Source organism: Bos indicus, chromosome 11 (assembly GCF_029378745.1).
Source record: "Bos indicus isolate NIAB-ARS_2022 breed Sahiwal x Tharparkar chromosome 11, NIAB-ARS_B.indTharparkar_mat_pri_1.0, whole genome shotgun sequence".
Lineage (NCBI taxonomy): Eukaryota > Metazoa > Chordata > Mammalia > Artiodactyla > Bovidae > Bos > Bos indicus.
Window position 1 is genome coordinate 103,406,273 of NC_091770.1, and position 25,783 is coordinate 103,432,055.

The window sequence follows — 25,783 nt, forward strand, 5'->3', positions numbered from 1 at the left end:
GTAAGCAGGTGCAGGGGCAAAGCTGAGGGGAGGGGCTGCTGGGCACTCTGGTCTGCGGGTCCTCAAGGTTCCCTGGGACTGGCGCCTGCGGTACCTGTGAGCAGGATTCCCAGGCATCTCAGTCGCCATCCCCTCCCTCTTCCCCTCTGAGGGAGAGGGGCTGTGGTCCCGCTCTCCCTCAGTCCAGCTTGGCCCTGAGAAGATCAACTATTGGGGACTTCCCATCTTTCACCTTCTGCCTATCCCTGAGCTGTCTTCCAAAGAGTTTCTGATTCAATACTGGACATTGTGAAATTTCAGAGGTCCAGTCCATACACCCTTGCCAGACACCCCATCACTGGTAGAGCTAGTTTTACTTCAAAACAATTACAATTTTTTCAAATATCGGATTTCTTTATTTTTAAAATGTGCACATTAGAGTTTACTTAAATACAAAATGTTTATTTTTCTTGCAGGTAAGAAATTTCAGTGACATTTCCACGTCAATTAGCTTCTTTTTAATCCAAATCCTTCCATTAAAAATAAATATACATTTAAATTATTCAACTATCATATTTATTAGTCTCAATACTTACAACTTTAGAAAATGGAACTTAACCCTTGCCTTAAGGGAGCGTCCAGCTCTGAGCAGCGACGGGACACAGTGCCGCGGCCACCCTGACCTGCCGCCCCTCAACCTGGAATATTGTCAGGAACCCTGAACGCCGATGTCGCCCGTCACTGGGTTCTGTCAGGTACACAAGACCGCCCACCCACAGCACCGTCCCAGCTCTTGCTGTTGGGAAAATGTACTTAGGGGAGAAAACGACATTTGGCGCAAACCAAAGGCAGTTTAATTAATGGTTCTGAGCATATTCCTTTGGGCTGTGTGTACACTGGCCCAGTTTTCAAGTTGAAAAGAAACAATAGGTGTCTTCAGTAACCCAGGCACACAGCTCAGCCACTAAGACAAGCCTGTGGCTTTTAAAACACAAAGGCTTCCAGGGATTAAAAAGTGTCCAACAGAAGAAAGCTCTCGGCAGAGAAGTGGAGCGTTCCCTGCCCAGAGGCCTCGGGTCACACCTCCCACTGAAGGGGACCACAGAGCTGAAGGCAGTTGTCCGAGGAGTCGGCCACCCCTCTTCCCCAAACTGTCAAACGGTCAGGGTGCTCACTAAACACAGGAACCGGAGCGCAGAACAGGCGTGGTGGGAGACACCATGACACCCACCAGTGTCACACGCACATACCCACTCACACTCAAAGGGAATGCTCCCTGCTGTGGTCATTTCTGTTTAGTTTACATTTTCAGAGGCAAATTTACTTCTAAGCTTTTTGGGTTTTAATAATGTGTTAAAACCATTCAATATTAGACAATTAAATCATCAAAGCCTGGGAGCCTGTGGTGAAACAGCTCCAGAAAATGAAGCTTGGCCAAGACCACAGTCTGCCCTGCCGCGGGCCACCATCTCCCTCCCACTGACAGCAGGGCTCTCGCGGGGACTTGTATGTGCCAGGGGATGACCACACAGGATGAGGGTGCCTCCGGAGGCCCCAGAGAGCACCCCCTGCCACAGTGGGGCTCAGCGCTCTGGGTCCGCGTGGTGGACACACTAGGACCCCCTTACAGCCTCGTGTCACCAGGCTGGCCAACAAAGACAGCGCCCCCGAAGGGCCCGCCTCCCCTCCACACCCCCCACACTCGGGGCTTCCCTTCCCTGGTCCTGAGCGGCCTCGGCGCCCCAGAGACCACCAGCATCTGAGAGGCGCAAACGCAGGGAATCGCTGAGCCCGGCTCCACGGAGCCGCAGAGGGCGGCGGGTGGTGGGCCCCGGCGGCGGGGGGAGGGTGTGGGCTTTTCTCCCTGACTCCCAGAGCGAGGCCCTGCAGTCAAGGAACTTGAGGTGAAAGCGGGTGCAAAGTCCTGTTCCGGGGCTTGGCCACCCACTTCCGTTTTCAGACCTGGAAGAGTGAAGTCTTTTTGCTCTAGGATCTGTAGGGGACACATCTGGGCCACGCAGGCGGGGAGCGGAAGGACCCCTCGAGGGGCCGCCAGGTCCGGAGTGTGGACAACGTCCCTGATCTGAAGAGCACAAGCGGCAGCCCCGCTGGAGGCGGCTCCGCAGTCTCGCCACGTCCTACACGGAAGGATGGTGGTGCTTGACTTTCCACCGCTTGGAGCGCACGCGGAAGAAGAAGTACATGACCATGAGGAAGAGGGACGAGGCCACGTAGAGCACCACGCAGAGGCTCATGTCCAGGCTGGAGAAGCCCATGCCCAGGAAGGCCGCGGCTGCCTCGGCGCCCCGGCGGCCCTCGCCCCCCGCCCGGCTCCTGAGCAGCAGGTCCAGGCCTGGCTGCGACCTCTCAGACAGGCGAGCCCGGGGGGGCAGCAGGCTGGGCGGACGCAGGCTCTCGGCACCGTGGTCTGCGGGGGGCTGCTCCGGGGGAGCCTGGCTGCCCTCCTGCTTCTCGCCCGGGGCCGGGGCGCCTTCGCCGGGGCCGCCCAGGTCCGCGGAGTGCGTGTCCACGAGGTTGTCCCTGCCGTAGTGCTGCTTCAGGAAGAGCAGCACCTGGCCCTCGTTCCAGGTCCCCAGGCCCTTGATCTCCTCGTGGCAGGCTGGGCAGAGGTCTGGGCTGGGCCACGGCACCTTTGGGAACTTGGGGTCCTCACTCGGATGCCCTGGAGGAGGAGGAGGGCCGCGGTGAAGAGATCTTCCGGCCGCCTGTCCCGCACCCTGGGGGCCTTGCCCGCCTCCCCCTTCGCCCACCACCCTGTCCCTCCCACCCTACCCTGCACAGCTGCCCACTTCCCTGAAGCACTTGCAGCACAGGAAGTGTCCTCACGTGGGCACTGCCACTCCCCTAGCCAGACCCTGCCCCAAACACCCAGAAGGGGCTGGGCGAGTGCCCGGCTCAGCGCCCTTGACCTTGGCCCGTGCCGGGGTGCGGTCCTCCCTTCCCTAAGGTGCCCCATGGGTACAAAGACCTCCAAGAGGACCCTCTCCTACACCTTCCCTCTGGCTCACTCGCTCCCTTGTTCAGCACACACGCGGGCAGAGCACGGCCTGGGCCATCAGCCGTTGTTTGGGGGCGAGACCTGGAGGCAGAGCCGGGCGGCCCCACACGCACAGCTGCACTTATGAGCCTCCGGTTCTCTCTCACTCGCAATGCAGTGACGGCCCTGGACCCCGGGGCTCCCACAGGCCCAGGGGGCAGCAAGTATGCCCCATGGACTCCCAGGATTCCCTGACCTGACCGGGCACGCCTTGCCACCCAGTCCTTCTGGACACACACGTCAAGGAGCCACTTCGTTAGTGGGGTGCTCAGGACAGGCTGCGCTGGGCAGCAGCCACAGGGCCATGAGGACCTCACGGCCCAGGCGCTCCCCTTTGGGGTCTGGAAACACACCCCCCGAGACAGAGAGGGGCTGCTAGAGCGTGTTCCACAGAACCACACAGACCTCACCCCAGAGGCGGGACGGAGGGGCTGGGGGACACACGGAGTCACAGGAGCGACCCCATCTCAGGCCGCCTTCACACAGCACTGCACACGGCACACTGAGCCTGCTCAGGGCAGCTTGGCTGGGGCCTCGCCGGCTGCTCCAGGGCTGAGCGCTGCCACGACGGGGTCACCACGAGGCCCCTGTGAGGGCGGGGGGCGGGGACAGCCGGGGCAGGAGGGCCCTGACGCCCTGGATGTGGAGCCGTCAGAACCAGGGCCATGGCGGACGGGCCTCCACCTACAGCCGTGGGCGAGGCACGACTCCCACGTGACCGGACCCGCAGCCCCTCAGCCCCACGTCCAGAAAAACCAATTTTCTTTAGTGCTTTAGTTGTAATATGTTTTTATAATACAGTGGATTAAATAAAAACCAACAGTTGAGTGGCATTTTCTATTCATCTCTATTAAGACTTATTTCTCGGCGGATTACATTTAAGCCTAATTTTAATCTGCCAGTGATTTAGGAACAGTTTGAGTTACTTAACTCTGAGAAAATATGTGCGCCCCAGTTTTTCTTCAAACAAAACCACTCTGAGGAGTTTGGTCTAAGATCTGAGGGCAGATTTTAATGACACTAAAATCCCTTGTTGACAATGAACTGTATTCCCAGTCTCCCACCATTGCATTTACTGGGGGCCTAGTGGGCTCCCCAGGGCAAGGGCACGTCCACGTCCACACAGCTGGGAGCCCTGCAGCGCAAGAGCGTCTGGGAAGCCGGGGACGGGAGCTGGGGACGGGAGCTGGGGACAGGAGCTGGGGACGGGAGCTGGGGACGGCTGTGGCCTGCCAGCCGCTGGCAAGGTCACTAGGAGACTGACACCTGATCCCACAGACGGCCCGGCCGTGGCCCCACGGGCAGGCAGCACCCGCCGCCCACACCAGGCCCCACGCAGGCTGGGCCACCCAGTGGCTTCTGCTCACCTGCCAAGCGGCTGTTGACCAGGTTATGCTTCTTCCAAAGCCAGAGAATCGCTTGGTCCGGGGTTTTCACGGAATCTATTGATTCTTTAGCCATTTCCTCAAAATGCTCGCCGCATTCCTTACACCCGAAGAAGACGTGGACATACCTCCTGATGGTCTGCAGCACAGCCTGCGGGTCGTCCTCGAGACCTGTGGAGGGACCAAGGCACCCGACAGTGGCCAGCACCTCAGGGTCAGCAGAGCTGTCAGGGGAGCCGGGACGAGTGAGTGCCTGACGCGGGCCGCGGGCCAGCCCCCAGGGAGAAACCGGCTCCTTCCCAGGTGTCCATGGCCACCAGACGCTGCTGCTCACCCTCTTGACACTGCACCAAACGTGCACACCCCATGGGCAGGCGGCTGCCTGTGTCCAGCTGCTGGACCTGCTCCAAGGCCCGTGCTGGTCCCCAGGGAACAAGCCAGAAGCCTGGAGCGGCCAGGTCCACCAGGACCCCCAGCCCCAAGACCAGCCCAGAGGCCAGGGTCTATGTCCCATGTGCCATCCCTCCTGCCCTACAAGCAGCCCCCAAGGCTGGGCCTGCGCCGGGGCGGCTACTCATTCAAAATCTCGTTTGTTTTGCTTTGAAATCCTTGCTAGATGCAAGCCCGAGTGTGGACACGGCCTCAGAAGTGCCTCCAGGCGTGACTCCAGCCCCGGCCTTTGTGGCCAGTCTTTCCCAGATGGGTCAGCAGCGGCCGGGCTCCAGGCAGCGGGTCTCCAGGCAGTGGGCCAGTGTAGGCCTGCCCTCATTCAAACAGCCCGAGCCTCTCGGTGTGAGGAAACCCTCTTATCTACCAGCCGCACAGACGGCGTTCGCCCATGTGTCAACAGACCCTAATGGGACCCGGTGCCTGCGTAAAGGCCCTGGGGATGGGGGCAGCCCATCTGAAGAAAACAACCCCACAACATCAGGGTGCAGCACGCACCGTGCTGAACGGACGAGCCCAAGGAGCCCCGGGCGGTGGCCGCAGGGCGGGACCAGAGTCCTGTCCAGACAACTAACGCGGGGGATTGAGTGCACACAAGAGACCGTGAGATTAAAACAGATTAGACGTCAGCATTAGAAGAAAGGCAGCAAAATAACGGGGGTGGGGAGACGCAGTTACGGAGACTGAATCGTCTTAACAGCAGGCCTTCAGGAGCCCTCTCTCCCCACGGCCGGCAGGAGCCGGGGAGCCAGCCTGCCGGGAGAGGCCCCGGGGGCATCAGCCTGGCAGGTCCTGTGCGTCCCTCAGAGAAGGCCCCAAGCAGCACGTGGCCACCGCCTGGCGCCGTGTTCCTGTGGGCAGCGGGGGCGCCCAGCGCGAGGCCACCCGCGCGGGCTGAGGACTCCCTGTGGCCGGGCTGCACTCCCACCCGTGAGCCCTGGGCCGACATCTGCTGTGCCTGGCGGGTAATCCTCCCCGCCTCGTCCCCACCGAACCTCTGCACACTCGGGCCGCCCTAATCTTTAAAGTGGACAAGAACCATAAACCCTACCTGGGGCGGATTAGAGGCGCGGCAGGCTTTTTAGTCGATGGGGTTTAAGCGTGCAATAAGGAGAGGAAAAACCTTCCAAGACATAATCCGGGTCTCAGTCTGACCCAATTCTTTTGGCGGGAGACAGACTCCTCGGATATTGCTTCCATTTACACCGACCGAGGGGACGGATGCCCGAGGTATCTCGGGCTGTGCGCCTGTCCCTGGCCGCCCACAGGCCATGGGCAGCGGCCCCACGGTGTTTTTGCAGAGCGTCCTGGCTGCTGGCCTCCCTCTTGGTCACCACCTCCGTGTCCTCTGCGGAGCGTCCCCCGTCAGCACGAGGTCCGGGCAGCGGAGGCTCCAGGGCCCTGGCCAGCGCCCGCCCGCAGCACTAAGCCTCTGAGCTCACCTGCTGTTTGGAGCCCCAGGTTCCTCCTGAACGCACCCAACACGTTCTTCTGTGTGATTCTCAAGAGAAGCCATGGTTTAAAGCACCTCCCCACCCCCAGCCCCGGGGCGTAGATGTCCAATGCCCCCCTGGAAGTGAGGAGGGGCAGGGATGCCTTAAGAGGCTGTGGGCCCCCTTGCTGTGCCCGACAGGTGGGCCATGTCCCCCCAGCCCGGGCCGGGGGTGTCTGAACCACAGGCCGTGGCGGAAGTGACACCCAGGCCCTGAAGCCCCTCCTTGGCCCCCAGGGGAGCTGTACTGCCCGGGGCCCCAGCTTCCGAGTCTAGAGCACTCAGCTCCCACCCGCTCAGCAGGCCCACAGGTGACCTGTCCCAAGATCTGAGGCCCAGAACCTGGAGCAAAAACCTGGTGCTGGGCTCAAGCCATAGCATTTGGGGTCTGTCTGTTACACAGCAAAGGGGAACTCTAAAATAAGTTTACAGTCTTACTGGAAAGAATATTGACCATGTGGATCCAAGGACTCCACTCTGACTCAATACAGATGTCAGTGATGATTAAAGAACGAAACCACAAGATAAGCAGACACCCCAAGGCTGCCAGGGCCCTGCGCCAACTGTGGCACACACACCACACGGTCCAGAGAGGATCCAGAGGCCCAGCATGCTGTTAGTGACCTGAGGGCGCAGCGCGGCCCCACCTCCTGCCGCCCTGTCTGAGTCACCCCTGCCCCTCGTGGGCCTGGGAGCTTCCTTCTAATGAACCAACACGGCGGAGATGACGGACAGGCCCCCAAGGGCTCCACGACAGCCACTGCCCGTGGGCAGGCTGCACGGCGAGGGACAGCCGCCACCCACGCAGGGCGCGAGCCTGGGGAGGGCATCCAGCCCTCCATCATCCCCCGCCAGCCCTCAGAGGAGACCCCAGCCCTGGCTGGTACCCTGCCCTCAGGCTCTGGGGGACCTGAGACGGAAGACCCTGGCCAGGGCACACCGGAGCGCCTGCCCACAGACGCTGTGTGTACGAAGTGTGCACTGCTCCAGGCGACCTGTTATAAATAAGACACCACACACCTCCCCAAACGGGTCTCACACTCCTTAAAGCAAAAAAAAAAAAACAAAAAAAAAGAGGCACCGACACCGAGAGGCGTTCCTGGCCAGCACACGCCCAGCCCCGAGACGCACGGCCCGTGGGTCAGCCAGGCCCCAGCCTCCAGGGCAGATGGACGGGCCGCATGTGGGTGCCTCCCGCGCTGGGGCAGGGGCTGAGCAGGGCTCCTGAAAAGACACACGCCTCTGTCCTCCTCGGCACAGACCCGGGCACCCGAGGGCCCAGCACCCTCTGCAGGCAGCATGGTGCCCATGCAGGTGACCCAGGGCAGGGGGGCTGCTCACCTGTGCCATCCAGGGCCTTTGGGTGGGTCCCGGCTCCAACAGTCAGAGTGTGGAACAGTTTCCAGAGAGAACACGAGTAGCCCCTCAGCTCCGGTCGGCTTCCTTGACATCCAACCCACTTTATGTGATTAGTGAGAAATATCCCAGAAATCTGGGCAGAGAGGGGTGTGGAGAGAAGGAGAGATACTGAATTGTTAAAATTAACAATTGCTGGTGACTGTCCTATCTCAACTGCATGGTGGTTACACAGGGAGTATCTGTCTGAAAGCTTTATCAACTACGAGTACGGTTAAATCCAGGAACAAACCGGAGAAAAAAGTCTCTATTTTACTGACTTCTCAGAACATGGAGCCGTGGCCCACTGTTTCATCTTTGGGAGAAGGGAAGCATCCACCTGGGCCGTGATGAACCAGCAAGAGGAAGCATGCAGGACGCCCGCCATTGTTTCAGGTTAGAATTAGTTGTAATGAGATTTACAGAAGACTAATAATGATAATAAAGGAATTCAATTGTCAGACAATTCTCAGCCAGAACAAACAGGATCTTCACTTAACAAGCAGCGAGCTGATGGGCCTGAGCCTGTAACAGCCCATGAGTGCAGGCTGCAAACGGCCCCTCAGGCCCTGCAGGCGACACACAGGCCTGGCCCCGGGGCCATGCTCCTGCTCTCAGCCACCTTCCGGTCACTCGGCCTGGGGCCCGTGGAGGGGAGGCCAGGCCAGACACTGGCACCTGTCAGGCGGCCAGAGCAGACCCCAGGGAGCCCACACCCTGGGCCTGCGGCTGCAGCGGCCAGGCAGCTCAACCAGGGCGTCCCTGCCGGACATGTTGTCTTTATTTACTCCTTTTCCAGGTGTGAGATCTAGATGAGTTTACTAAAAATTGAAAGAGAAACCCTAGCGCTGCCTCCCTGCGGAAACCCCTCATCGTCTCAGTCAGCTGATCCAGACCCTGGCCTGGGGAGCAACGGGAGGTCGTCATGGAAACCAGGACTGCAGACCAGGGACACGGGGGCGGCGAGGGGCCCCCGGGCAGACTTCCCTCTGCAAAGGGGCCACCTCACCCGCATCTTGTTGTTGACCAGGTCAAGCACGGCATCGTAGGGGATCCTGTCCAGCGGAAGGCTGGCCAGCCACTCCTGCAGCATCTCCAGCAGCTTCCTGACCGGCGGTCGTCCGGGGAAGAGCTGGGCAGGAAGGACCACGCTCAGGGACTGTTCAGAGAGCACGCCCCACGGCAGGCATGGCCTCCCGGGGGCCGAGACCAGGCCTGCCCCGACCTGGCCTGCCCTGACCTGACCCACCGGCTGCCCGAGAACCAGGTGGGAGTCTCTCCAGAACACAGACGAGGCGGCCTGGGGGCTGCACCTCCCCTTCCTCCAGCCCTACCACTGCCCTCACACCTGACGACAGGCCCACGGCCACCCAGGACCTCATTCGTCATGCTGCCAAGGGCTCGGGGGGCCTCTCCGAAATCACTGCCGACTCGCTCAGTCCGCGTGCCTCAGCGTAACTTACACCCATCCGCTGCTCCCCTCACTCCCTGCCACCACCAGCAGCCCCCCACCCCCCACCGGCTCTGCCCTTGGACTGGAGAGGTACGCACACTCGAGGCTTCCGTGCAAACAAGTGCCACCCGCTGCTCAGCTGCACATGGACACTCAGGCCATGCTGGCGGCACCACGGCGCCAGGGAAGCCTCGAGCAAGGAGCCCGCAGCTGTCCTGTGAGGACCTTCGCTCAGATGCTGCCAATTACACGTGCAAATTAAGGGCCGACGCTGCCCTAACGACAGCGTTGGGACCAAAAACGCCACGTCTTCAACTCTGCCAAGTCTGGGTTTTTCCTCCATCGGTTATAGAGCATCAGTATCAACTGACCAGCATTTAAAGTTTAAGTAAACTTCAGAAAAGTTGTTAAGAATAAGCTATGCTGATCTTATAGGCCATGCGTGCCCTCCAGCCTGACACCAGAAAAGACGAGGACAAAGAACTCATGTGCAGAGCGAGACCCCCATCTTGACACGCTAATAGCTGGGCAGCCAGGGGGGCACTTTCTCAAAGGAACGAGAACGGCGCGAGAGCTCTGACCTCTGAGGTCATCGTGGGGGGAGAACCGTCTCAACAGTCTCCATTTATTCATTTGCAACACACCATGTAGCTTTCTATTCCCTTAAACATAAGTTCTAGCTCTTTACTTTTTTAAACGACCTTACTAAGTAAACTCTGACCAGCCAAATTATCGCTTAGGAGCTACTGTGTCAGCAGGGCTTCCCAGGTGGCGCCACTGCTAAAGAATCCACCTGCCAATGCAGGAGACGCAAGAGACACGAGTCTGATCCCTGGGTGGGGAAGATCCCCTGGAGGAGGAAATGGCAACCCACTCCAGTATCTTGCCTGGAGAATCCCGTGGGCAGAGGGCCCTGGCGGGCTGCGGTTCATGGGGTCGCAGAGCTGGATGCAACTGAGCGTGTGTGCATGCATGTGTTGGGGCTGCACACTTGGCAACAGGAATCATTTCAAACTAAGTCTCCTTATCTCTCAGGCAATAATAAACAGTATCTCAGATCTTGTCAGATCACGTCAGAGGCTATAGAGAGTGGCCTCTGGAAGCAGATTCCTCCTGAGGCAGCGCAGGATCAAAGGTGACCAACAGGTGGGCGAGACCCAAGGGCCTGGGCTCTCTTTGAGGTCGGAGAGCAGAGGGCCACAGCAGGGCTGCCCGGCCAGCAGAACAGGGTGCAGATTCGCCCTAGGGGGCAGGGACACCCGACTGCCTGAACCTCTGCCCACAGACCACGGGCCCGGACTCTTAGCTCGGGAGCTCAGAGTTCTCAGCAGGAAATGGATGCCGCCCGACAGCTCCTCACTTCTAGACCCGAGCAAGCACAAAGCCACCCCTGCCCCACCTACTACTAAAGGTGGGCATGCCAACCTGGCCCACCCCCAGGGCCCACCCAATGCACCGGCCACAGGCGTCTCCTCCCTGTAAAACCGCCACCCTCCATCTCCACCGACCCCCAGACACACAGGCCTCCCGCCCACTCCCTGCTCCCCTCGTGCTCCCTTCTCATCCTGCTGCCTGCCGCCCACTCACATCTGGCCTGGCTTGGCCCCCTTCAGACCACACTGAGCCCTTTAGACCACCAAGCCCTTCAGACCACACCAAGCCCTTTACACCACTGAGCCCTTTAGAACACACCGAGCCACACTCCCGCACAATCCCCTCCTCTCTGCTCCACACGCCCCCACCCAGCGCTCGTCTCCAGCACCCTACACAGGGACTCCACCTGAGCAGGACTCTTGTCCCTGCCACGTGCGTCCCCAGGCACACCCGGCTCCCTGTGGCCGGAGGCCCTGCCCCAAGTCAGACGCCCACGCACCTTGGCCAGGACAGTGATGAAGTCCTTGAGCGTCTTCAGCTCGGCGCCGGCCAGGGACCTGTGTGCTGCGAGCTCCACTCTCAGGAGGTGGTGCAGCCCTGACTCCAGGTCGGCCGTGTACAGCTTTGACCTGGGAGCGAGCACTGCCAGGTCAGGGGAACCCACCCCTCTCTCTAGAAACCCCGTTACTGAGCCCAACCCCACCCAGAGGGACGCCCCCAGGACACCCCACCAGCAGACAATAGGGAGAATCCCCAAGAGGCCAGCAGGCGGGCGGTGGGCTTCTGAACGAGCCACCCAGAGGAGCCCTGGGCCCGGACCCCTACCCACGGCCGCTCCCGCAGCTTCCTGGGGAAGAACACTCACCTGTCAAAGTCCCTCCAGACCACGGCTTCCGAGCTCTCCTCTCTGCTGGGTCTCCCAGGAAGGGAACCTGGTTTCTTCCTCACTCCCGGCAGTGACCTCAGGTAAGAGGAGAAAAACGACCGGAGGGGCTTCCCACTGCAAGAGGGGGTCAGGCGCAGGCTCAAGCCGGCTCCAGGGCCTGGCCCATCGGGAAGTGTCTCAGGGCAAGAGGATCAGAGCAGCCCCCTGCCCCTCGAGGGTGATGTGGTCCACTCAGACCAGTCATTCTCTGAGCATTTACTGCAGATATTTGAGGCAGGGGACGGGCAGAATGGTGACAAAGCCCGGGCCTGAGGGAGCTGCCCAACCTGGGACCATAAGACAAATCCAGAAACAGCACCGACCTACAGGTGTGAAAAGCACTAGGCCTCATTCCTGTTTGCTGGGGAGGTTAAGATGGCCCGGACAGTTGGTATGAGCACCTGCCAGGATCAGTTTTGTCCAAACCTGTGGGTTTTGACCTCAGACCCTCTGCCTGCAGGCTGCCAGCTCCACTCGGGGCGTCTGGGGTCCGGCAGCGAGGGGCTCCCAAGCACAGCAGTGCAACCCATCTGCTGTGGGACTCCACCCTCCCGAGGTGGCTCAGGGGTCACCCGAAGGGTCCAGAGCCTGTTTTCATTCCCAAAGGGAAGGTATAGCAGCTATCGCTAAAACCATCGTCTTTTCATTCTGAGGTTACAGAGACACTTTCAATATAAAACACGTGTTTTTCCTTGAAGTGAGATGGCAGTGTATTCAGTGCTGTATTCAGGGCAGGTCTGCTGAGCTGGGTGCCCAGCTCTGCGAGCCCCAGAGACCTCTTTGCTTACCCTGAATTCCATTGTTTTTTAGAAAATACCAGACAGCCCAGGAACCACACGTGCCTGAGGCTCCTGGGTAGGGTGCCCTCAGTGCCCCAGTGAACGTCTTGGGGCGGGGGAGGCGCTGTCCACATGGTGACTCACCAAGAGCTCCGTGGACGCAGGTGGGGCTGGCCCTGGCCACTGGCTGTGGCTGGGGCCTGGCAGGCAGCTCAAGTTCCAGGAGGCACCCCTCTCACCCGTTATGCCCTCCCAGCCTCGACTCAACTCACTTCCTTTCCAGCTGAGCCTGTCTCACGGTGCACGGGCCCCACTGCAGAGGCCAGCGGCATCCTGCTGCTTCTGTGGGTCTCACAAGGCGACCGCCACGTGTGGGGCCAGAGCCGGTCCCCTCGCTTTCTATTCTGGAGACCAGGTGGTGAGTCCCCCCAGACCAGTGAGTGCCCACGCAGTGCGGGAGGGCAGCAGATGCTACTTACACGGTGACTGGTCCGTGCGACCCGTTCGGGTAGATCAGGTAGCAGGAGGGAAGGGAGGGCACGCCGAGCTTCTGCAGGAAGGCTGTGTCGGAACCCAGCGCCCGCCTCACCTCGATGCTCTCGTACGGAATCAGGTCCAAGATCACCTGGGCGATGAGACGGCACGTCACCTTCTTGGTGGGTGGCGGGGTCCGCAGGAAACGCCACGCTGACGAGCGTGCCTTCTTACAGAAACTAACAGCCTCTCAGCTCAGCTGCTCCCTAAGGCCGACTGCCACTGACACCCCTGTTGTGTTGCACGTTCAGGCCCCCGGGGCTGCAAGGGCAGGAAGAGCAGCAGCTGTGCAGACCCTGAGAGGGGTCAGAGCTGTGCTCCCCACACCCCCTCCAAAGCCCACCCCATCAGACGGGGCCGGTCACCCCCAGGCGAGTGGGGGCCACGCCCCAGCCTCCCCTCCACCCACAGGGCTTGCTTTGGGAGGCTGACAGCACCCCTCCCGGTCAGCCAGCTGAAGGGCACTGGATTTGCCAAAGTTGGGAGTCCAGAATACAGCAGAGAGAGTCTGGACCATAACGCCTACTGGACAGAGGACACCCTCAGGGACGCTGTGTGTCCTGGGGACCACGTCCGTCATGAGCCCACCTGGCCCCCCAGGGGAGGCGGCGGCAGGCGGGAGTTGCTTCTGTCTCCTCTGGGAGGCAGCCCCCCACCCCGTCCCAACGGTCTTCTCTGTAAACGAGCCTTCTCTAGTGAGTCTGCTGAATAACACATGGGCAATTCCGAGAATTAATGAGTGCAGAACACACACTCCAAGAGCTGAGGCGGAAGTCGCTACTGTCACGGAGTCTGACCGCAGCGCCGACACGAGAGGGGCGCAGACAGTACCTCGCGTCCGACGTAGGAGCTGTCATCTTCCAACAGCACAGCCACGTACCGGTCACCTCGCTTGTCGATGAGTGAAAGGATGTCACTGGGCCTTTTAAGAAGACAGAGCCTTTTAGTGTCTTCAAGGCCATCGCATACCAGTGCCCACATCACTCAATGCACGTCTCTACTCTACAAAATTAAATTCAACTTGAAACGTGCTGCCTTTTCCACAGAAGCACACACCTGATGGGGTCCAAGGACGGGCAGGCGGGGGGCCGATTGCCGTCTGTGTGGTTCTGCAGGAAGTTGATCATGGTCCGCCTCACTGTCTGCAGTTCTCGGTCGGGCCCTGTGGGGAGGACCCCCGTCACAGGCGAGTCGGCCCTGCCGAGCGCCCACCCCATCCCAGGGCCCCCAGGGCGCGAGGCACACACGGTGGAGTCATGCGCAGACCACCTCACGGGACCAGCGTGGGAACTGCTGAGCTCCAGCGCCCCCGGCGTGGAGCCAGGCCACAGGCACGTCCATCCACAGCAAGCTCAGAGGAAGGCTGAACGACCTCACCTGGGGGCTCCGGGGCGGGGGGCAGGGGGTCACTCACAAAATTTCACCGCGGTGCTCTTGTGACGCGTGCACTTTTCCAAACTTTTGTTTTCAAAAATGTTTACTTAAAAAAAATTTAACCACTGTATTTGCCAAAATCAAACATTCTTGCTGAAACTGTGGCTGTTTAACCCTTCTGGGGAAGAAAGGACCGACAGCCTCAAGGCGAACCTGCCGAAGCGGGGGAGGGCAGGCCCGCCCAGCCCTCGGCGCGCTGTGAGGGACGCAGGAGTCTAGGAGAGTGAAGGACGACGTGTGTGTCCTTACCTTTAAAGTTTTCTCCAGTTGTGAAGTCCTTTGTAAACGCTTTAAAATACTGAGGGGAGAAAACCAACAAACACAAGTAAGGAGCGGCCCTGCCCGGCGCCTGCGCAACGTCTCATCTTCAAGCAACAAGACGGCCGTCACGGCTGAGAGCTTCACTCTCACTGCTCCGGGAACTTCACGCTGACTGATGATGAAACCGCGCTTCTACGGGCCTCTGTGCAAGGCAGTGTTTCTTCCAGACTCACGAGGGCTGCTCAGTACCAACCAGACCCGGGCACACAGGGGTTCTGCCCCGACAGGGCTGGGACCCCGACAGGACCCCCGCGGCCGGCACTGCCCCCACAGGCTCGTGGTGCGCCAGTGCACAGACTCCCGGGAGGAAGACAGGCTCTGCAACAGGGGTCTTCCGGCAGAGGACAAGCATTGTACGTGACCATTAAAAACCTTCTTCACTGAAAGACTCAGTGAAGACAATGGAGAAAGTGACGGCTGGGGTGACGACACCCCCCTCTCACAGCTGGACAAAAGGGCATGATGAAGACACACGGGGCTTGTACACCAGCCCGGAGAACACAGGTGGGACAGCGGTAGATGGGCCAGGACCGAACAGAGGCCACGCCCTGGCCCCCATCAGCACTGCACGCCAGGGCTGGGCCCCAGCCACACCCAGCGTGTGGGGGTCCCAGCAGCATCCTGTTAGCTGAGGGGGGGCCCCCAAACACGCAGCACAGCACCCTGTGGGGAAAGCCGAGACACAACAGGCAAACCCAATAGGAAGGCGCTGAGCGGACCCAAGCCTGGACCCGCGCTCCAGGGGAGGGCGCCTTGGTGGGCAGGGCCCAGCCAGAGACGGACACACGAGGTCACCAGGTCAGCATGACGGGGAGAAGCAGCTGGCGCTGTGCACACAGGGCGCGGGTTCAGGGCTGAGAGGAAGGGGGCCCCCAAGCTTCCCAGAGGCCACCTCCAAAGGCACGGCCTCCCTCCTCAGATGCGCTCCAGTGAGGCGAGGGGCCACACGCACAGGCACGTGCACGCGCTCCTGCACGCACACACACACAGGCACACGTGTGCACGCACACACAGGCGCACACACACACACACACACACACACACACAGAGCTGGGTGCACTGCTCAGGTTCCAGTCGCCCCCTAGCGGGAGAGATGGGGACAGGCTGGTCTGCAGGGCGGCGACGGCTACTGGCACAGCTGGCAGGCACCAGACCCCCACCCCCGGGCAAGGCACCTGCGGGCCCCGCCTCACTTGGGCACGCGCTCTCAGGGCAGCGCCGGCCACTCCCGTGCCTGCAGGCCTCGCTGGGTGTGAGCAGGCAAGTGCACAGTCCCAGTGTGACCCTGCAATCCAACGGGGTGCAATGAGAGGTGACCCCTGCACACAGAAGCCCCTGAGCTGGGAGACGCCCTCCCCAAGCCCCCAGGCCGTGCGAGCGGCTGGCGGAGGCGCGGCGCTCACCCGGAAGGTGGGGTAGAAGTGGATGTCGTAGGCGCGGCACACCTCCTGGTTCTTCTCCTCCGCACAGTCCAGGGCGGCGACGCGGATGGCAGCCGCCCAGTCTGAAAAGCAGGAGCGAGACTGTTAGAGGGGCCCCGTCCTGGCGAGGACCGGGGGAGCTGAGCCCTGGAGACCCCAAGCGCAGCTCACACGGGCGAGGGTAAGGATGGGGGGTCACCTTCAGTCGCCAGCTTCAGAGGAAGGGTCTCCCCAACACCCCCAGGTGAGGGTCTCTCTTTGGAAGACCTGCTCCCTTCTCCGGGACAGTAAGAGTCCCAAACCTTCGCTGGCTCCTCGGCGGGCTTGGGGACAGCCTGCAGGGGAAGCAGGAGGGCTGGCGGTCGGGCACACACAGGGCAGCAGAGCAGTGCCCGAGCAGGACAAGCCCAAGGGGACGGGCCGGGCCGAGCCCCGCTCACCGCGTCCTGCGGTCAGGTGACTTCTGAGGGGGAACCTGTGACTGTCCGTCCCTGAGCTGTGGTGAGTTCTGACAGACACCACCAGTCTAAAGCACTCACTTGGCTACAAGTCATGGCAAGTAAGTTTTCTCTGAGTGCTGCTTAAGACTAAGACTTCAGAGTTACAGTAAAGACAGGCCAGGAAGGAGAGAGGCCAGCGTAAGTACTACTCTGACACCAAGGCTTGTATACATCGGCAACTCATGATTGCTTTTGTTCCATCTAATGTTACACTTATGCTTACAAATACGTGCCTTCTTCCTCTGCAACTGTAAAAAGTATGTACTGATATTAACATAAAGCAAAAGATCAAGTGAAAAACACACAAGACACACAGCTCCACCTTTCACGACCGATGACAGAACAGTGCTCCACTTAAGTGGCCGCAGTGAAGCCGGCTCATCCTGAAGGCGTTTGAAAGGATGGAAGAAATCACAGAGCCCTCCTGAACCACAGGTCACGTCTTTCTGGAATCTCAAATTACAAGGAACTAAGGAAGAACAGTCAACGCTCTCGTCCCATCGGTGAGGCCGGAGCGCAGATGCGGGCAGGACGCACGGCCTCGGGTCGCTGCGCCCCACCCAGCGGCCGACTGTGAGCAGGGAGCCCTGTCCTCTCCACTCGGCACCTGTCCATCCCGCCAGAGCGTCTCACTTCTGCAACCTCCTCCCAGCTCACAAACACAGGGAATCAAGGCTTACTGAGAATTTCCATGACAAGCTTTTGCTCCATCTTTAAAAAAAAAAAAGGCTGTTCCAGGACGAGAGAGAGAGGAGACGGAACACGGCTCCAGGAGCTGACACCACGCACACGCGGAGCCGGGCCCAGGCAGAGAGAGACGGGAGACACTCAGAGCCGCTCACGACGGTGCCGCTTTCTCGTGGGACTTGGCCCCACGTTCTTGTTTTTCAGGCTTTTCTCAATAAGCATGCGCTACTTACGAAATGTAGAACACAGAGCCTCAGGGTGCTTGTGGGGAGCGTGTGCTCCACGTCTGTGCACCATGGGGCCCGCGGCCTGCTCTGCTTGTGCCTCCCTGGACTCCGGGGCAGAAGGCCACAGAGCGCCCATCGGGGCTGCCAGGCGCACTGGCTGCCAGGCACAGAAGGCCCCAGGCCCGGGCACGGCCCTCCTGACTCCAGAGGGCACTGGCTTCACCCGGGCTCTGGTTCAAGAGCCCCCGACCGCGAAGGAGCACTGCAGGCTCCAGGGGCTCGCCCCGCCGTCCCTGGCTCAGCCTGCAGGCCTGCGCGGGGGTGACCACGACCTCCAAACCGCCCCCGGGGGCCTGGCCCCCACCCCAGCCCCCCAGCCGGAGTCCCCCCACGACGCGCGCCGCTCTAGCACAGGACAGACCCCTCGGGCGGACACTCCACTGGCCTGGGCTCAGCCGCCTTCCTCTTCAGGGTCACGAGGCCACCCCAGCCAGGCGCCCCTCCTGAAATGCAACCGACCCCCAGGCCCAGCCCTCCTCCCGGGGTGAGGAGGGGAGGGACAGCCTGGCTTCGGGAACCGCCGGGTCCTGGCCACAGATGCCCTGGGCAGAGCAGCAGAAATGGGCGACGCTTGGTACCAGCTTTGCTTTTCCAGCCTCCCAAACTCCTTCAAGTATCCCAGGCACCCAGTAGGTGGGCCCTGCCCTTAAAAATAGGGTACACCTGCCAGTGGCTTCAAAAAGAAAGGCCTTGGCTTTCCCCAGGTTTTTAACCACCTGCTTATTCCCAGGGTAACAGTGAAAAGTTGAGGTGTCCCCTGAAATAGCAGCAGGGCCCCAGCATCAGTCCGACTGCGCTGAAACGCTCTGTGTTTAAGAAAAACTTACGCTGGACTGATCTTTCCTGGGACATCTCTAGTAAATGAAACACTTCGTAAATTTACAAGTGTGAGGGTTCCCTGCACCGAGTCCTTCCTAAGTCAGCATCAGGGTGTAATTTTCAAAAAGCCAAGAGCATGACTCATCACTGCAGAAGGAGGAGTCACACACGCCTTTGACCTGCTTACTGATGGACCCGGCTGGGGTGAGAGAGGACCGAGCCCACGGCCAGCAGGACTAGCCCTCCAGGACAGAGCTGGCCGACGTTGGAGGGCAAGAAGCCCTCGGGTTCCCTTTCCTGCTGCACAGAAGCGCTCTGCGTCGCTCCCCAGTGAGGTCTGTGAGTTCACTGCAGCCTGGGTCTGAGCCCTTAACTAATGGTCATGAAGCGAAAGTCAACATAGGCACAGCCCTGGGGACTCAGCTTGGGGAGCCTGGGGAGCAGGCCCGTGTGGTACTGAGAGGACACGAGCCCCACCTCGGCTCAAGTTTCAAATGTGTCCTAACAGGAGAATGAGAAGAAAACGAGCCCCCGGGCGGTGACCGGCCAGGGGCAGTCACGGCAGTGCCCTGGAAGGCAGCACGACTGTGAGGTTAGGGCCGGCTGCCGCGTCCCCGGAGCCCAGACGGCTCGGGGTCAACCTGGCCCGGTCTTCGGACCCAGGGCGCAAGCCAGCTGGAGGGCTGTCCCTCCTGCTCACAAGCTGACACCAGCTTCTCAACGGCCGACGGTCCCGGAAAGCCAGCACCCCCACACCCCTCAGAGCCCGCCCGCCCCACCGAAGCGAGACGGGGTGCTTCCCCTCCCCACAAGCACCCCCACTGGCCAGCGAGTCTCTGGGCCTCAGTCCTGCAGGGAGCAGCCGGGGACACTCCACAGAGAGACCAGGCCAAGGGGCCTCTGCTGGAAGCCACTCCTGCAGCTCATGTGGCCGTCGGGGCTGGGCCCTCTGGACACGGCACCTGCTGGCCCTCCACGTGGCGGGCCCCTCGCCCAGCGGCCCTGCCGGGCGCCAACCCCAGCGTCCCACTCACCTTCCTAGGACCTGCCCCCACGTCCAGCTGTTCACACCGCTGGCGCTCCTGCGCCTTGTCTGTCCTCCCCTCTGAAGGACGGGGTCCACGCGGACAGGGAACGCACGCAGAGAGTGTTCTGAGACGCACACAGGTCACCGCAAGCTGGCGGGGACAGGACAGCTCCTGCTGGGCCAAGGACTCTGGGGTCCGCACGTGTGCACCCCATCCAGGCGGCGGCCCGGGGCAGGGCCAGGTGCCCGGCCTGCTGACGCCTCACGTGGTCCTTGACCACCTTTGAAAGAGGCCGCCTGTGCAGCGCAGGAAGGAGGCAGATGAGGGAGATTTCAGTGACGGGGGCACCAACAGCCACCACAGGCATCCCGGCAGATGGGCGGCTTTCACAGCAGCACAAAAGGGAGCCGGTCTGTTTTATCAGGGAGAATGCAAACCGTTTCAAAGGGTGAGCTTCAGGGTCTGCGCTCATTCAGCTGGTGCCCTCCCCTCCTCCTGCCTCTCCCACCTGTCGGGACTCCACACACAAAGGAGGGAAGCGCCCTCAACTGAATGCAAATCGCCTGCTTTCAGGACTAGGCCCGCGCCAGCCACCCCCAGCTGCCAGCCGGGCAGGGGGCCTCCACAGGGAGCAGCGGTGAGCTCCGGGCCACTCCTCACTTCCGCTCACAAGCCCATCTATTTTTAACTAAGCATGTCTACACAGAGAACTACAATTTATCTCAAGTTTCCTTGTCAAGTAACTATATTATTTATCCTCACAGGATTAAACTTCCCACCATTACTTGGCAAGTTCTAATAGAACGTCTATACAAGTCACACTTATGGTAAAGCATCCATCACTTGAAGAAAACGGTTACAGTTCAGATTAATTAACCCCTCGGGTTTCAGAGAACCCCGCCCCTCGCTTCCTTGCGGCCTCCTGGTCCTCTCACCCTTGGGAGGGAGGGCCGGCCATCAGGGTGAGGCGGCCACGCTGGCTCCCATGCTGGCGCCGCTGGAGGGCGCTCTGGCCCCCGGGAGGCCCCTCCAGGCAGAGCAAAGGGCCTTTCAGGCAAGCTCCAAGTTCAGGACGCACAGGCCCGGGCAGAGAGGAAGCCTCGTGCTAAGGAGCGCGCCTTCTCCAGCAGCCCCCAGAGCAGCCTGGAGTCACGCTCTGCGTCAGCCTCCGGGGACAGAGGGCCGCGACTGTCTCAGGGCTGTCTCATCCCTGTGCTTGCACGCAGGTGTGTTTGCACGCAGGTGTGCTTAAGCTAGCACTGTCTGTGGTCTCGCAGGCCTTGCGGCACGCACACTGTGAACAGCACACGTGGGAGTGCTGGCCGGCTCTGTGGGCTGGGGCGGGGGCGCGCAGCACAGGCCGCGGGCGGGAACCGCCCTGAGATCAGGGTCCCCCGGCCGCCCGTGAAGCCAGCAACATTCGCCAGCAGGGCTCCTCTGCTCAGTGTCCCAAGGGGCACGCGGCGGCGCCGTCCCTCTGGGTCCGGCTGCAGTGAAGCCTGGGTCTCACAGACAAATCTCAGTGCGGCAGAGCCCCCGTGGGGGGACATGCCCCCGCCCACCTGCCTCTCCAGGGTCCAGGTGGGGTCCTGCTCCATCAGCACCCTGCCCCCTTCAGCCCCCCGGCTTCTCCCAGAGAACAGGGAGCGGCTGTGGGGACCATCAGCTGGTCTAGTTCACGTGCATGAAGCCTGCAGCCATGCGAATGAGGAGACTAGCTGGTGACTGAGATGGGTGGGAGGCAAGCGGGGGCCTGGCCAGCCCTGGATGCACCAGGCGCGTGCCGTGGGGCCCTGGCACCCACGGCCTGCCACTCGACGGCGTGGCCACATGGGTGTTATGCGGTGGTGCTGCCTGCCAGGTCCTGCTTTCGTCTGAGTCTCTCATCAAGAATTCTGGGGGTGGGCTTCTCTGGTGCCTCAGTGGTAAAGAATGTGCCTGCTTGGAGACATGGGTTTGACCCCTGATCCAGGAAGATCTCACAGGCCATGGAGCAACTCAGCCTGTGCACAACTACTGAGCCTGCGCTCGAGGGCCAGTGCTCTGCAACGAGAGAAGCCGCTGCAGTCAGGAGCCCGAGCACTGCGACCAGAGAGAAGCCTGCACAGCAACAAAGACGCAGGGTAGCCAGAAATAAACAAACAAAATTACATTAAAAAAAGAACGATCTTGTATAAAAAAAAACCATTCTGGGGCCAATGACAGAACACCTTCCCCTGTGCCCCCAAGACGGAGCGGAGGAGACACGGGAGACAGACGCCCAGGACCCGGCAGCCCCGACGGGCACTTCGGGCCTTGAGGAAGTCTCCGTGGCTGTCTTGAAGGCGTCTCCAGGTGGCAGCTGCCCACCCCCACCAGGTGTCTCAGTTCTCACCTCAAAAGGAGGTGGCGCAGAGACTGCGCTAACATCACAGCTCCGGGCAAGAGGATTTTCAGGGGCACAGCAGGGTTTGTTTTGTGAAGGACTTAGAAGTGACAGGCCTAAGCCAGATCTACACAAACGCTGGAAGGACGTTTGGCTGCACCCACAGTACCTCTTTTGTTTGTTAAGCCACCTTCATAGAAGGAAAAACAATTATTTTCAAAATCTTAAAAATGTCAGCAAAGAGCTCAAGTTCAATCCAAATCTTTTAGGAAAACAAAGGTGCCCCGACGCTGTGTACAGAGAGGGCCCGCCAAGGGGAGGAGCCCCGGCCCCCTGCAGACCCCTGCCCACTCTGAGCAAGTGGAGGAGGCCACTCAGGAGGCGCTGGGGCGGGGGGCAGCAGGCGCTCCTCCAGCTCAGTGACCAGCCCCAGCCAGCAACCTCAAGTCGGAGCCGGGGCTGTACTGTAAGCAGCCACCTTCTAGAAGCCATGCTGCTGTCGAGAGTGGCAGTGGAGGGTAGAGTAGCTGAGTGGGCTGGACAGGGCATTTCAAGAGGGGAGGGAAGAGGCATCTGACAGGCCCAGGCCAAGGTCTGCGTGCCCCAGGGGCTCACTGAACCCCCTGTTCACAAAAGGCTGACTGGGCCTGAAGCCGTGAGAGTGGAACAATGACTGCGCGCAGACTGGACTGTGTGGGCGCTGGGCACCCCCGCCCCTGCGGGAGGGCCCCTGGCAGAAGCAAGGCGCTGGGCGGAGGGGCTGCACTAGCCTCCGTATTGAGGGTGTGGGCAGTTCTTCTCAACACGCTCCTCAGGGACTTCACAGAGACGAGGCACGGGAAGGACCCTGGGTCAGTCAGGCGGGAGCCCAGGATCCGAGTAGCAGGTTCCTCTAGCGGAGCGTTCTTATGTGCAGACAGCCATGGCGGGGGGTGGGGGGTGGGGCCCCTGCACCGCCTCGAGCCTCAGGCCCTCTCCTGCAGGTGCCTGGCGTGGTCAGTGGCCCCAAGACAGGGATCCTCCACCTCTGGGGCTTACGCTGACAGGCCAGGCCTCACGCCCAGAGCTTCTGCTTCCGCCTGCCCAGCCTGGGCCCACAAGGTCTCCAGGTTAGCTCTCTCTGGGGACCTGACGTGGACACTGCCCAGTGCCCAGGCTCTGCCTCCAGTCAGAGCTCGTGCTCAGGGAGCCCCCGGCAGCCCAGCTCTCAGGACCCCGTCCTCCCCCCGTCTTTGGAGCCACAGCTGTTTTTCACTCTCAGTCACATCTCCTTTTGTCTCAGGCCTGCTCTTCCTGCCTTCACGTGCAGAACGCCCAACTTGGCGTGCGTGCTAAGTTGCTTCAGTCGTGTCTGACTCTGCGACCCTAGGGACCATTGCCCTCCAGGCTCCTCTGTCCAAGGGATTCTCCAGGCAAGAATACTGGACTGGGCTGTCATGCCCTCTTCCAGGGGATCTTCCCCACCCAGGGACTGAGCGTTTCTTACACCTCCTGCACTGGCAGGCAGGTTCTTTACCACGAGTGCCCCCTGGGAAACCCCCAACTCTCTTAAGATAATCTTCTTTAGCCAACAGTTAGGCTAATCACATCACTAGGTAATAGATTTTACTACCAGATTGGCCAAAAGGTGTGTCTGGGAACATACAGAGAAACCTGAATGAACTTTTTCAGCAACCAATAGTTTCTGTTTCAAAAATAACTTCCCTTCTGAGTTGCAGGGACAATGCCCAAGGCTCCTCACATGCTGGCTGAACCATGCAATGGTTTGCAATATTCAAATCCTACTGACAACTTCTGTATTTCACACACTAAGCTGAAAAAAATCAAAATGTGCAAAACAAGTGATGACAGCGTCTTGCCAGAGCGACGAGCGTGAAAATTGCCGTATCTGTTGCTGCCTCCCAATGACAAAAGAAAACTGCCAAGTCCTCTTATTATTAAAAGTACTTGCTTGATGGCACAGCAAAGGCTTAAAGGACACCTATTATGGAGCAGACCGTCCATTTCATGAAGTCTCTGACTTCAGTTCTGACCAGCGGCGAAGGCTCAAGAAAACACTAGATCAAAGAACAGACGCTTTACAATCAAGAAGTCCCAATACCTTGAGGCAAGAGAAGCCGCTAAAGATAATCACAATCACATACAAAAGCCCGATTTAGACTTTTTTTTTTAAGTTTCCTTACGAATCTGTCTAGATATGAGAAAATCCCAACAGGGTTGGCTGTAAAACTGCAGTTCAGGAAAAGAGCCCATTTGTTACTCTCTTGCCCTCTGAAATATATAATTAGAGGTCAGCTCAGCCTCAGCAAAGTCCTGCCAAACCCTGCTCTTGTTGGGGACAGGCCCCCACTTCAGAGCAATTCGTGTTCTCTTCTGAAGCGCTTCCAGCTTGTAGGAAGGCTGCTGCAAAACCCTTAAACGGCTACAACTGTGCAATGGACAGCACGCCAAGAACTTAGTGGCTGATTAGCAATTCGCACCGGGATGAGGAAGTGCCAAGCGTCAATAAAGTGTGGGAACGTGACCAGAAGTCTGGTGGGTGTCAGATTGGTCCAAGGCTGCGTGACCACGCACAAGGAACCAACCAATGAAATGCGGGAAGGTCTTTTTCTGCTTCCACAGAGAAGTCTCCAGCACAGCTGGACCTCTTTGAGTAGCCACCATATATGCTCAGCTCTCCAAACCAAAGGAGAATGAAGAACGACCTACAGGGAAAGCAGCCCGGGACAGGAACGGGAGCCTCAAAGAACCGGGATTCCAGGCAGCCGGGTGGAGTTACTGAGGACGAGATGAACGTCAGGACACAGCTAGGATAAAGACCTGGGGCGGAGGTGGTTGCTGAAGCTTTCAGAGACTCAACAAGAGGGTCTGGAGGGCTGGACAAACGAGGAAGGCCTCTGTGTCCCCAGCTGAGCGAGGGCGGTGGCGGGAGAGGGGTTCCTGTCATCCTGACTTGACAGCCGACTTCCCAGATCTCCACTGGGGCGGGGGGCGTCATACGAGGGATGAACCCAGGGTGCAGGCCAGCGGCCGCCGAGGCGGAGCACCTCCAGAGGGCCAGGGGATAGGGACCTGAGGAGAGAATCCGGGGGTCGTAGGCGGCAGGCCAGAGACCGCGGTCGGGCCCCCGCGCCAGGCGCGCCTCACCTCTCACGTCTGCGGCCAGGGCCCGCCAGGTGGGCGCGTAGCCGATGCAGTGGCCGCACCACGAGGAGTAGAACTGCACGAGCCACGCGGCCGAGCTGTTGGCGGTGGCCCCGCGCACGCTGCCGCTGTCCAGCACCCACACGGCGTCCTCGCCCGCGCGGTACAGCCGCGCCGCGCCGCCCGCGCCCGGCCCTGCCGCCGCCGCCAGCAGCACGAGCAGCGGGGGCAGCCTCGCGGGCCGCGCCGAGGGCGGGCGCCGGGTTCGGGCCGCCGCCGCCGCCGCCGGAGCTCCCGGGCTGCGCGCTGCCGACGCCGCCGTCCTGGCCGCCGCCATGTTGGGAGTGCCGCGCCGCGCCTGACCTTTCACCCTGGCAACCGCCGTCACGAGCGCCGCGCGCGCCGGGCCCCGCCTCCAGCGCCCCGCCCCGCCCCCATCCCTGGCGGCCGGGTCCCGCCCCCGCGCGTCTCGGCCCCGCCTTCCAGGCGCCCCTCGGCCTCGGACCCCAAGCTCCAGGCTCTGCCCCGCCCCGCCATGGCCATGCCCTCGACCCCGCCCATCGAGACCAGGCTCCGCCCATTCGCGTCCGCCTCCGAGACACAGGCTCCGCCCCCCTCGCGCCCCCGCCCCCACCCTCACGGACTGCTCAGGCACATCTCAAACCGCCCGTCGCCCCACCAGGTTCCGGGTTAGGGTCGCCAGATTTAGCAAATGAAGGTACAGGAAGCACTGTTAAATGTGAATTTCAGATAAGCAGCGAGGTGTTTTTAAGTCTAAATATGTATCGTACCTGGAATGCAAATTTAATGAGACTCATTTAGACTAAAAACGCTTCGCTGTTCAACTGAAATTCACATTTTACTGGGCTTCCTGTGTTAAATCTGGCAACCCTACCTGGGGCTTCGGAGGATCTGCAACCCTGACCTTGTTTTTTTTAATCTGAGATTTTTGACTC

General features: G+C 60.4%; 1 protein-coding gene across 1 annotated transcript; it reads right to left on the reverse strand.

Moving 5' to 3' along the window:
- Positions 1-372: 372 nt before the first annotated feature.
- QSOX2 (quiescin sulfhydryl oxidase 2) lies at positions 373-25,179 on the reverse strand. The gene is made up of 12 exons (XM_070799576.1): positions 24,831-25,179; positions 15,980-16,080; positions 14,505-14,553; positions 13,878-13,983; positions 13,653-13,743; positions 12,767-12,912; positions 11,449-11,583; positions 11,083-11,212; positions 8,766-8,888; positions 7,703-7,853; positions 4,405-4,593; positions 373-2,662 (listed from the first exon to the last, which is right to left on the reverse strand). The coding sequence occupies exons 1-12, from the start codon at positions 25,162-25,164 to the stop codon at positions 2,118-2,120; spliced, it is 2,100 nt and encodes a 699-aa protein (XP_070655677.1). The 5' UTR covers positions 25,165-25,179; the 3' UTR covers positions 373-2,117.
- Positions 25,180-25,783: the final 604 nt, after the last annotated feature.